This window comes from Oncorhynchus gorbuscha, linkage group LG24 (genome assembly GCF_021184085.1).
Source record: "Oncorhynchus gorbuscha isolate QuinsamMale2020 ecotype Even-year linkage group LG24, OgorEven_v1.0, whole genome shotgun sequence".
Lineage (NCBI taxonomy): Eukaryota > Metazoa > Chordata > Actinopteri > Salmoniformes > Salmonidae > Oncorhynchus > Oncorhynchus gorbuscha.
Window position 1 is genome coordinate 23,902,606 of NC_060196.1, and position 13,200 is coordinate 23,915,805.

Below are 13,200 nucleotides of genomic sequence, written 5' to 3' on the forward strand. Positions count from 1 at the left end.
CACATGCGCCGAATACAACAGGTGTAGGTAGACCTTAGTGAAATGCTTACTTACAAGCCCCTAACCAACAGTGTAGTTTTAAGAAAATACCTGCAGAAAATTAAGAGATAGGTAAAACAAATTCCTCATCTGCTTGTAATCATTTTTTACATATTCTTTTTACAGCCTTCTACGGACACTGGAAGAATGCCTGTCCTCATATTTTTGGGTCCTTCGTGAATCATGCTGTAACAAAGGTGGCCAAGTTCTGTAGGGGAGGCTTTGGTTTTATTTGGCTTTCAGTACCCAGTCAAGGTCTTAGGATAGCACTAAGACCAATAACCTTCAAAGCTCTAAACGGGAGTGAAAATCTCCCAGCCCTTGTTAAGACTTCTATCCCACATCATCTCAATGCAACCCAGACACTTTAATTAGGCTAAAGACTTTCTAGGTGGGGCCTCGATCCTACAAACTCTTAGTTAACAGCTAAGCACTCTATGCAGCAAACACCCATCCATAACTGAGCAGTATTTCCCAATCAAATAAATTGGAATGTCCTATCCTCCATACACTGATCATCAATCTGCAAGACCATGATGTACAGTACCAGTCAAGTTGGCCACACCTACTCATTCAAGGGTTTTTCTTTATTTAAAACTATTTTCTATATTGTAGAATAATAGTGAAGACATCAAAACTATGAAATAACACATATGGAATCATGTCTTCAAAGCAACCACCCTTTGCCTTGACGACAGCTTTGCACACGCTTGGAATTCTCTCAACCAGCTTCACCTGGAATGCTTTTCCAACAATCTTAAAAGGAGTTCCCACATGTGCGGAACACTTGTTGGCTGCTTTTTCTTCACTCTGTGGTCCAACTAATCCAAACCATCTCAATTTCAATGTTGAAAATAGTAAAAATAAAAACCCTTGAATGAGTAGGTGTCCCCAAACCTTTGACAGGTACTGTACATGCATATCAGTGCAGAGAACCACCTACCATTGCCCAGGCACTGAAATTAATATAGATTTATCTTCACATGGGGGCAATTCATAATAAACTCAGACAAAAACAGATTTTCCATTAAAACAAAAGTTTATTCTCTGTAATTTTATTATAATAAGACACTTCTCTGCTTGTACATTGCTCCCTTGAACTTAAAAAATGGCAACATTTGTTTGTGGGAATGTAAGTTGGGGTAGACAAAAACGTTGATATATACACATGTATATATTGGTATGTTACGGTTCCATTAATAAACCATAAATTATAGAACAGCTTTAACCACTCCAGGTACCTTGGTAATGCTGTAAATATAGTACAATCTTTGAGGTTTTCAAGAATACACTATCGTTTTCTTTAAACATGGATACATACAATATGAGCACATCAATAGTAAGAGTTAAGGAAGGATGCAGGGCTCATAAGCCTGTGTTAAGTGTTTGGCTACCAATGTTTTTTTTTCACAGGCAAGGCAAGCTGCACCCATGGATGTGGTAATGCTTAGTAGAAGTCAGTGGAAAATAAAATGTAGCCACTTCATTTTTGCCTGCCTTGGTGTATGGCAAAAATGGCATTATACCCAAGTAACTGATTATGTACTTAATTTGGGATAAACATATACTTGAATGTATATACATAAATGGATAAGAAAGAACTGTAGAATTGTCTTAATATAGTTCTTAAAACTAAGTGTGGGCAAACAAGGCAAAAGCGTTTGCCATCCACATGACCCCCCCCCCCCCCCCAAAAAAGAAGTTATTATAGACACCAGAAAAAGCATGCACACACTCAAATGCCCTACAAAACATCCCAAAACTAATCTTAAAATGGTGGCTGTCAGTAAACAAACAAACCCCAACTTACAAGCAGTGAAAAATGTATGCAGATAAATAAAATAAAAAGTTATAATTTTATCCATTTCAACTTGGATGCTGCCCCCCCTGCCTCCATCAAATTTTCAAAACCAGCTGTAAGCCATTTTGTGAATCAGTCAGTCTACATCAGAAGTTCTAAACCCATGTATTCCCTGTAACACTCTTGGAGAATAGTATTATACCTTGCAAATGTATTTGGACATTTGGGAAATCAGTGGTGTGACAACACATCACCCTGGCCCTTTTCCACCATAGTCCAAGATTCAGATCAATTGAGCCATATAGTTGCCACCGAGGTTTTGGAAACGTTGTCTTGAAATAATGTACACTTTGAAAATACTTCCTCAATATGGAGCTCTTGCCAGCCCGACTTTTGTTACAGGGGTCTCTACTACAGCACAGTGCAGTTGTATTTGAGTAGAGCGCCTACCTATATTGAGTAGGACAGCATGAATATAGTAGTACAATACTCTGATGGCCAAACTTAGCACTCTGGAACCAGAGTACGACACCTGCTGCATCATGTAACAAACTTTTCAATAAAAATACACCAACCAGTTCTTTATACTATAGGAGTGGATTCATTTATCAATTGAAAAAAAATGAAAAAAAGTCAAACGGTAAAATAAAATATTAGCATATAACTTTATATTTCTTTCTCGCAACATGACTTGCATTTTCAGTGAACAAATGTTTCCCTGACCAGAAGTTTCATGTGAAAATATCTTGAGAAAAAAAATTGCCTCCACAGAAAATGTATTTGTTTTATTTTTTTATATAAAGCATTCAAGCTATTAATTCAGTGTTCTTATGGTAAACAAACTTGATGAACAGGAGAGAATCTTACTTCAGCAAAACGTCCTTTTTTGCAGTGTATATAAGAGGGCTCTCCAACCCTGTTCCTTGAGCACTACTAGAATTTCACACCAACCCTAATCTAGCACACACATTTCTCAGAATTAGCTAGTTGATAAACTGAACCAGGTTAGTTACAACTGGGCTTGGAGCGGAAAAACTACAGGAGGGTAGCTCTCCAGGAATAAGGTTGAGACCCCTGGTATAGAACGTCTGCAGCTTGTGAAAAGAGAATGCTACGTTGAGAGAACCTTTTATCTAACAGGAACAAAAGAGCAACAGAAAGTAACAAGAGCAGGTCAACAATAACAAAATCACACCGTCTAGTTCTGAACAAGCAGCAAAGACATTGATATTAGAGACAAAAGTCAATATCAGGAGAGTGTGGATGGGTGAGCAGTAGTACTTCAGCTGGCCTGTTGTGGCTGTCACAGTAATTAAAGAGATGTACTTGTTCGTCGGGAGATCAAAAACTCAGAGGGAGGTGGGGGGAATTGTATAAAAAGTTATTTTCGAGACCTGCTTTGCAGAAGAAAAATACACACCCCTAACTTTTGAAGGGGGGGCTGAAACAAAACTGACAAGAGGCAAAGAGGGGAAACAAAACAAAGATAATTATTTTGTATAAATCTATGGTACAATTGTTCTCGTTAAAATAAGAACCTGCACCCCCCCCACCCCACGTGGGAACATATAATGTAGATAACTGCCCTACAGAATACCACCCCATTCCAAAGCGTGGTAGAAATATACACAGGTACATAAATATAAAAATCTGCCTTCTCCTGGTTAGCCAATTTATCCAACATGTTTATCATGACATGTTTAACATATCATACTGCATACACACAAACTACTACGCGTGATTGTGTATGTCATATTGTGCTTGTAAATGCAAACACGTGTTGTTTTTTTATGTTTTCCGTCAAAAGGTGTGTGTTCAAAACGAACAAGCGTGTCTGCTGATCCTAAATCGGGGTAGAATTCTGAAGGGTGGTGGGGGGTACAACTGAAAAGGGGGGAGCAGAGTGACACTACAATAACGGACGGGAGTTAGAAGATGGATGAAGAGCGAAAGAAGCCTAACGTGTGTGTACACTGTCTCCATAACTATGTATTGAACAATAATGTGCGAATATGTTAAGGGACGAGAACAGAGGCTGAAGGAACGACAGACAAAGGGATAAATAACAGTGGGGCGGGGTGGATGCATTTGAAATGTTTCCAGATCTTCCACTTCACTTCCTGTTTTTGGGGGAGGGCCAGTTTCCACGGCGCTCGCCGCGTTGGCCCCCTCCATTTCCGGCTCCACCACCACTGGGCGGGCCCCGTGGGCCTCTTCCTTCTCTTCCTCCAGCGTTGACCCTCCTGTTTTGTCGCTCCATCCCGGGACGCTGGCTGGAGAAGCTTCTCTTGTTTGCCGCCTGCTCTTTCGCCGTCATCTCTCGCTCTCCGACTACTCCTCCTCCCCCGCCTCCACCACCACCTCTTCCGGGTGGGTGATGATGGTGATGGGAGGAATAGGACTTCCCTCCTCCTCCCTCCCTCTCCCGGAACTCGGTGAAGTCACTGCTCTCGGAGGCGGTCTCCCACTCCTCATTGGCCTGATCGGAGTTCTGGTTGGAGAAGTCAGGGGATTTGGCACCCCCTGCTGGGTTGTGGTGATGCTGAGAGTTGGCCTGGCCAGAGATTCCCTGGTTGTAGTGGTGGTGGTGGTGACTGTTTGCACTTCCAAGATGGCCACCGGTACTGTTGTTGCTGTTGTTGGTAGCCGTAGTAGCATTGGGGTTAGCATTGGGGGCATTGCATGTTGTGGGAGCCACGTTGGGAGTGCCGTCAGCGACATCCTGAACATAACTCTGTCCGGGCGAGGAGGGTCGTCCTCCTCCGATGACCCCGACTCCTCCGTTGATGCGAGCGGCGTTCTCTCGCTCCTTCAGCCGCCGGAAGCGCGGTGGCTTATCCTGTTGATGCTGGGAGCGCCCGTGGCGACGGCGTCTCGGGGGGCGCTCAAAGCCATCACGCGGGACACGAGGGAAGCCACGCCCATCCGGCACAGAGAGAGGAAGTGGAAGGGGCCCGCTGGAGTTGGTAGTGGGGTTAGCCATGGATTGCTGGATCCCAACTCCTCCGTTCTCTGTGGAGCTCTGTGGGGCTGGAGTAGGTGTAGCGGGGATAGACTGTGGAGGGGTTGCTCCTCCCTGATTCTGAGCTTGGCTTCCGTCCGTTGCCTTCTCCTTCTTCTCCCCACTGTTTCCACGACCCGTGTCTTTGGGTGCGGCCGACTGCATTGGGGCCTGATGCTTGCGGACCGAGGCTGAAGACTTGGAGGCCCAGCCGTGAGGGTCGGCCCTAGATCCTGACCTGTGACCTCCAGCCATTCCTCCTCCTCCTCCACCACCACTTTTATAGATAGAACCTCCTCCCCCGCCGCCACCTCCCCCACCACCTCCCCCCCTGCCCCTCCTGGAGGGCACACCCCTGGGGGTGAACACCCGGGTATGGGAGCCTCTGGGTGGGGCGAAGCCGCTACCGGTAACGTTATCTGTGCCGCTGCCGTTCTTGGTGCTGGACTTGCGATCTTCTTTGTCCGACTGGGCTAGGTCACTGGCGGCACTCTCGCTGCCCGTCTCAGACCCCCTCTGCCTCCTCCTCTTTGGGACCTCCTCATATTCAGAACCCTCGCTGCGGGTCTCGCTCTGATTACGGGCGCGCCCCGGGTTGGCCTGCGACGCCCCTCGGCCTCGCCTTCCCCCCGATGCCTCGTCGTAGCCTCCGCCGGATCGGTAGTCTCGGCTACTCCTGCTGCCCACTGCCCTGCCACGGCTAACGCTGCCACCCCCAGCCATGCCCGTGTAGGTGCCTCTGTAACCTCGGCCGCGCCCGTAGAACTCGCCACCTCGCCCGACTCGGCTGCCACGGGCCGAGACGCTGTGGTAGGACGCACCACCGCCCCTCTCAAAGGAACGCTCTCTGTCCCGCCTGTTAGAGGGGTGGCCAGAGTACCCTGATGAGGGGGTGGGATTGACCCCATTTTTGGGCCCCTTACCCAATCCTCCTCGTTCGTTTGCTGTTCGATCCTTCCCTCCGTTTCTGGGTTTAGGACCTGTCTGAACCGGCACTTCTTTACCAGACACTGCAGCGAAGCTCTGTGGGCCGGAGGATCCTTCCTGCTTGACTGATGAATGGCCTCCATCTTGTCTTTCATCTTTGTCTTTTCCGAAACCTCCGCTGGTCTTTTCTCCTCCCTCGCCCTCCCCTCCTCCCTCTCTCTTCAGCACAGGCCTCTTGATAGGCCCCGCCCTCTTGTTGGTGTTTCCACCTCCCGATTGGCCACCGGCGGGTTTGTTGTGGTCAGACGCTGTTGGGTGATTGGAAGAATCCTCCCCTCCGCGGGAATTTCCACCCATTGCTCTCCTGTTGTGTGAAGAGGGGCCCCCTGCGTTGCTGCTGCCTGGCCTTGGCCCCCACTGGGTCTCAGTCTTGTGTTCCCTCCCGCCTCGCTCCCTCTGGTTGGGCTTGGGGTCACGGTGGTGGTGCTGCTCCTGGCCCTGCCTCTGCTGCTGGGACTGAGGATGGGACTGCTGAGATGTCACAGAGGACTGAGAGTGGCTGTGGCCAGGGCCCATCTTATCCTGCTTCATTTCTCTGCTGCTTCCTGTTTCATGTCTCTGCCCGGTTCCTGTGTCGGCCTCGCGCTGAGGTGGAAGGTGATGCAGGACCACCTTTCCACTGCCGTCCTCCCTGGATGAGGAAGAGGAGGATGAGCAGGAGGAAAGGGACGGCTGTTGGAGCAAGGGCGAGGGGTCACCCTTCTTCAGGGCTTCGCCTCCTCTCTCGCCGCGGCCATTCTCGGACTTGTGGAGATGGAGGGGGAAGTGGGAGGGGGCTTGATGTTGTTGATGACCATGGTGTTGAGGGTGGTGGGAGTTGTTATTCTCCAGGGGGGAGAGGTCAGTGCGCCCGTTGCGGTCGTAGTGGGGGCGGGGGGCCCCCCAGATCTGGCCCTGTTGCTGGCCGCCCTTGTGGCCCTGGCCCTCATCCTGGTGGCTGAAGCCTCCACCACTACCCCTCTGTTGCTGCTGCTGGTGGGCCATGCGGGAGCCCTGGTCGGGGAAGTTGCTGTAGTTGCCCCGGCCTCCCATGTAGGACTGGTGGTGGTGACTGCCTCCTCCCTGGCCCCCCACCTGAGTGCCCACAGGTGGTGGGGTCTGGTTGGAGGAGCCCGAGCCAGAGTTGGGCTGCTGGATGGGGCCTAGCCCCCCCTCTCGCAAACCACGGACTGGAGGGGTGTCACTCCTAAAATAAAGACCAGAGATTTTATAAAAGACACTTGTGGAAACGGCATCCTGTACTAACAACACTGACTCAATTCAAATATGTAAAATCTAATGTGATTTCAACTCATACATATTTTCCTATTCAATCAGTATTGTATGATCTGACAATTAAAGGGGTACTTCAGGCTTTGGGCAACGGGAACCTTTATCTACTTCCCTAGAGTCAGATGAACTCGTGGATTCCATTTTGTGTCTCTGTGTCCAGTATTAATTTAGAGGTAGTTTCGCAAGCACAATGACTGGAAGTCTAACGCTCTAGTTTGCAAGTGCGCTAGAGCTAGCTAGCAATTTCCTTTAAAAAGTAGGCAGAGAAATGGTTTCTACACGTAAATCTGACTCTCGGGAAGTAGATTAGTAGTATCCCTTTAAATGATTGTGATTGACAATTGACCCCCCCCGTCCCGTCCCGTCTTACCTAGTCCCACTGCCACTGTCCTCTTCCAGAGCCTGCTTCTGTCTCAGAGGGGAACTCAGTCCCCTGCCTTCGCTAACCGCGGGGAACACCTCGGGCCCCCAGGCCAGTTTGGGGTCCATAGGGGGCGTCCCACGGTGGGCGTGTCCCGGGTGCTGCTGCCTTTCGAAGTTATCCGAACCAGAGCCCCCCGAATCGGAGCGCTCTCGTCCCATCATCCCTGCAACAGAGATGTGTAACGTTAGAAAAGTCACACACAATTATTCAAATTTTGGCTGACAACCTGGTGCTATTTCTTAGAGCATTTTAACTTTATTGCATTACCATAATCTCTATGGGCTAAATCCTACATTTAAATCTGGTTTGCACAAATCTGCCATTGACCTCAATAGAGGATTTACAATGTTTTGTTTCTTCACGAAACTAAGTTCCATGCAAATTCAGATTCAGCTCTATGACAATATGCCTACTCCTTAACCACACTACCATGAGTACCCACCTGCGTGTTGCATGTTGGGCGGATAGTAATCCATGGGCCCTGGAGGGCGACCCTGCATGCTCCCCTGCATGCTCCCCTGCATCATCCGTGGGTCCATGTAGGGCATCATCATCCAGCGGGGGTCAAAGTTCATGGGCAGGGGGCCGCGGCCCATGGAGCCCTGCGGAGGGTACTGCAGGGGCCCAGACTGCTGCTGCTTGGGACCCTGGGTCTGAGGGGTGGCCCCTTGGCCCTGCTGCTGAGGTGACTGCTGAGGCTGCTGGGGCAGGAGCTGCTGCTGACTCTGTTGGGCTGCTTGGCTGTGCTGCTGCTGCCACTGCTGCTGCTGCTTCATCAGCTGCTCCTGAAGACACCAAGTGGGCGAGATATATTAATAATAAATAAATAAGCCATTTAGGAGACCCTTTATCAAAAGAGGCTTAGTCACACGTGTAGGGCTGGGAGATATATCAAGTTAATTAGATCAATTAGAATGTATGTTTTAGCACAAAAAATTCCACACGCATGCATCGGGAGAATCAAATTATTTTGAGAAACAAGATTTCTCTGGTCTGATGAAACCAAGATTTAACTATTTGGCCTGAATGCCAACGAGGCACTGCTCATCACCTGGCCAATACCATCCATATGGTGAAGCATGGTGGTGGCAGCATCATGCTGTGAGGATTTTTTTTTCTGCAGCAGGGACTGGGAGACCAGTCGAGACAAAGAAGAATGGACCAAAGTAGAGAGAGATCCTTGATGTAAACCTGCTCCAGGGCACTCAGGACTTCAGACTGGGGTGAAGGTTCACCTTCCAACAGGACAACGACCCTAAGTACTCAGCCAAGAGAAAGCAGGAGGGCTTCAGGAAATGTCTCTGAATGTCCTTGAGTGGCCCAGCCAGGGAACGGAATTTAACCTTATCGAACATCTCTGGAGAGACGTGAAAATAGCTCCCCATCCAATCTGACAGAGCTTGAGAGGATCTGCAGAGAATGGGAGAAACTCCCCAAATGCAGGTGTGCCAAGCTTGTAGCGTCATACGCAAGAAGACTTGAAGCTGTAATCGCTGCTAAAGGTACTTCAACAAAGTACAGAGTCTGAATACCTATGTCAATGTCATATTTTAGTTTGATATTTTTTATAAATTCACGCAAACATTTTGGGGGGGGTTTATCATTATGGGGTAGTGTGTATAGATTGATGGGGAGGAAACTATTGCAATCATTTTAGAAAAAGGCTGTAACGTGACAAAACGTGGAAAAAGTCAAAGGGTCTGAATACTTTCCGAATGCACTGTATATTGCTATTCATTATAATAAATCATTTTAAAAAACGGTGTTTTATCAGCACTCCTACTCTACTTTGAACACAGATTATTTATAGCGTTTGTTGTCAAACTTCAGTCATAAAATGGAGCCACAAAAAGGTAGTGGTAAATTCCTCAAACTGGCACTTTGGGAAGGTTAAGCCAATCTGAAATGCAAGGACAAGGACAGAACAACTACTCTGGACCCACATTGATTTGGTTTGTATTGATCGGGGGTTCTTTTCTGGGACAGTGAATGGAACGGTTTGCTTGCTTTGTAGAATGGAACTTCAACTTGGGATGTGAAAGGGACAATATATACCCCATATACGTCGATTTGACTGGGCTTCATCCCCCGTGTACGTCTCTCGTCTACGTCATATCAAGTTTAGATTTTATTTTATTAGGATTTCTTAGTCCAAATAGTCCTCATTTGGACTCATCTTCGAAGAGTCCTTAAAACTTTAAAATACAATTTACAAAACAGACATGATACACTGACATATTGACATGTAAAGAAAAAGCATATTTACGAAAGTAAATAAGAGTAATTTTGCTGCACTGAAATCTAACGTGCCATCATCTGAACCATTAATTAGTCATGTCAACAAATGCAGTGTTAGTAGAATGTATTTTGCAATAAGCATGCGGATTGGCTGTGATCATATCATTATTTCCAATGTACTCCCATATTTGTTTACTCACAATACCCTCTAATATCTTACTGAGTGAAGGGAGTAGACTGATTGGTCGATTAGTGGCAGGCGTAAAGGGTTCGTTGTCTTTCAGGATTGGACACATACATTTGGAAATGGACCCTTTTCCAGTGACCAATTAAATATTTCAGTCGAGCAGCATAGCGAACCAAATGTAGTCCTTAAGATCATTACCCATAAATGTACCTTTGGTAATGACTTCAATAGGTTATTAGACTGACCTGTTGCTGCCTCTGAAAGCGGGGAGGCAGGGACTTCTGGTACTTGGAGAATCCCTGTCCGGGGAGTGCACTGGCTTGGCGACCTGCTCCTCCTCCCATGCCCTCTACCTTCATTGGGTCTACCACTCCTCCACCACCTCCTCCGCTGCGGACTTGAGCACTAACTAGGATCTCCTCCTTCCCCTCCCCAGGCACCAGGACCTCCAGAGAGGGCTGCTGCAGTTGGGGAGTGGGGGGCTGGGGATACACCTGGGTGTCTGGATGGAGGAAGGGGAGAGAATACAGCAATGATATACCACTGGTTGTTGGAAGAGGTAAGCAGATGTGAACGAGCACAAGTAACATGCTATCAAATTTGAAGGAAGGTACTATTGTGAATTTAAGATGTGATAAATCAACAACTTCAAAGATGCACAACTGTTTGATGAAATCCATATTAGCCTTTTGTCTATGGCCCAAACATTGAACGTCTTGAACGTGAATGATGCCAATCATGTGCAGCCTAAGACAAGAAACAGCGCATGACTTGTTCATTCATAGTCACATGCATCAGGTAGCCTAGACCATAGGCCTATACGTTTTGTATCACGACTATATAATAACGGCCAACTAACGCTAAACATAGCTTATAGGCCTAGGCCTCCTGAAACACAATTGGAGAGCACATAGCCTAGTCAAACATGTGGTCTTATAGGCCCAGTCATTGCACAATCGTGTGGGAAAAAAAATGTTCTGGCTGGCCACTATTTAAAAGAAGATCCCAGCTTTCTGGTGCTGCTATATTTATTGCTCAACTCTTAAAATTAAGCACATTAATCTGCTTTACAACCGGTGAAGCCGGCAGCGTGAGATTTAAGGGGAAGCAAATTTTCACCATAAAAATGCACCTTTATAATAAAGCATTCCATGCATCTGTAGATTAATTGAAGACAGCCTACTATTCGTAATGTGATGACTAGATTGTATAGTCACAATTTAGGTGAATAAAAAAAAAAAAACGTGGTCACTGTTCGCAAAAAAAAGACGTTCAATGCATGGCTGAGCGCATGTAGCGTAGAGTAGGCCTAGGTTAACTTCTTAAGGTATAGGGGGCAGCATTTTCACTTTTGGATAAATAGCGTGCCCAATTTCAACTTCCTGCTACTCATGCCAAGAATATAAGATATGCATAATATTAGTAGATTTGGATAGAAAACACTCACACAAGTTTCTAAAACTGTTTGAATCACGTCTGTGAGTATGACAGAACTTATGTAGCAGGCAAAACCCCGAGGACTAACCGTTCAGATTTTTTTCTTCTTTGAGATCTGTCTGTTCAGTGCGTTCTCATTGAGAAACTGTATTTCTTAGGAACTTGTTTTCAGTTCCTACCGCTTCCACTGGATGTCACCAGTCTTTGGAATTTGGTCGAGGTTATTCATTTGTGCAATGAAGAAGTACGGCCATCTACAAACTCCGTAACACTGTTGAGAGTTGCGCAAGACTTGAAAAGTAGCTTGGTTTGTTGTCTTCCTGTATTGAACACAGATAGACCAGTCTTCAATTTGATCGATTATTAATGTTTAAAAATACCTCAAGTTGTATTACAAAAGTAGTTTGAAATGTTTTGGCAAAGTTTACAGGCAACTTTTGAAATATTTTGTAGTGACGTTGCGCAATTTGGAAGCTGTTTTTTTCTGGATCAAACGCGCATAATAAATTGATATTTTGGATATATATGGACGGAATTAATCGAACAAAAGGACCAATTGTGATGTTTATGGGACATATTAGAGTGCCAACAAAAGAAGCTCGTCAAAGGTAAGGCATGTTTTATATATTTTTGTTTTGTTTTGTGTAGAGCCTGCAGGGTTGAAATATGCTACCCTCTGTTTACTGTTGTGTTATCATCAGATAATAGCTTCGTATGCTTTCGCCGAAAAGCCTTATTAAAACTTGACCTGTTGGCTGGATTCACAACGAGTGTAGCTTTAATTTAGTATCTTACAAGCTTGATTTTTATATAATTTATTTGAATTTTCCGCGCTGCATTTTCCCTGGCTTTTGGCAGTATGGGACGCAAAAGCGTCCCCTATACCATAAGAAGTTAATAGGCTATATCAGATTTCTTCTCTCTTTGCACTGAAAAACGTTGGCCTTCTATTAACACATTTGATGCTATTCTACTACACTTTATATGAATGGTACATTAGCATATTATTTTTAACATGACAAATTACAAGGCCTACTTTGCTGACAATTACAAACAGATCAATAACAACTTTGTCCATAGGCTGGTGCCAATAAGACAGGCAATAGTATTGTTCTCTCAATGAAGTTGATAATTTTGATAACTAAAAGACAGATTGCATCAATTACCATTTACTTTCCGCCATTGTATTTTGAAACATTGCGATATGACTGGCTGGGCCTTTACTTTCGATGGCAGTCGCAACTCAACAATCATGTACTTGGCATTTGCCGCATTGCCTTTCCTTCTGACTGTAGGCAATGATATTTAAAACAATCTACAAATTATTTTTGAGGAAGAAGCTAATCATCCTCTGTGGCCAAATCATTAGTAGCCCATTTTGAATGATTTGATTTATTTCTGTCAGTGGTATAAGGTGCTCAAGTAGAAGTACTCAAATGATTGTCTCGCCTGGTTCACCAACTACTTCAGTAGTTCAGTGTGTCAAATCGGAGGGCCTGTTGCCCGGGCCTCTGGTTGTCTCTATGGGGGTGCCACAAGGTTCAATTCTTGGGCCGACTCTCTTCTCTGTATTCATCAATGATGTCTCTCTTGCTGCTGGTGAGTCTCTGATCCACCTCTACGCAGATGACACCATTCTGTATACTTCAGGCCCATCTTTGGACACTGTTAACAACCCTCCAGACGAGCTTCAATGCCATACAACTCTCCTTCCGTGGCCTCCAAATGCTCTTAAATACAAGTAAAACTAATTGCATGTTTTTCAACCGACCACTTCCCACCCGTCCAGCATCACTACTCTGGACGGTTCGGAC

At 46.0% G+C, this 13,200-nt stretch overlaps 1 protein-coding gene across 3 annotated transcripts in view; it reads right to left on the bottom strand.

Moving 5' to 3' along the window:
* Positions 1 to 1,059: 1,059 nt before the first annotated feature.
* The window catches only part of LOC124012744 (protein PRRC2A-like), a 56,532-nt gene continuing 44,391 nt past the window's right edge, over positions 1,060 to 13,200 (bottom strand). For all 3 annotated transcript variants that reach the window (XM_046326673.1, XM_046326671.1, XM_046326672.1), the window contains 4 exons: positions 10,195 to 10,451; positions 7,967 to 8,309; positions 7,471 to 7,687; positions 1,060 to 7,014 (listed from right to left, as the gene is read on the bottom strand). In XM_046326673.1, the coding sequence (XP_046182629.1) occupies positions 3,954 to 7,014; positions 7,471 to 7,687; positions 7,967 to 8,309; positions 10,195 to 10,451 (3,878 nt within the window). In that variant the 3' untranslated portion in view covers positions 1,060 to 3,953. The remainder of the gene's footprint in view (positions 7,015 to 7,470; positions 7,688 to 7,966; positions 8,310 to 10,194; positions 10,452 to 13,200) is intronic.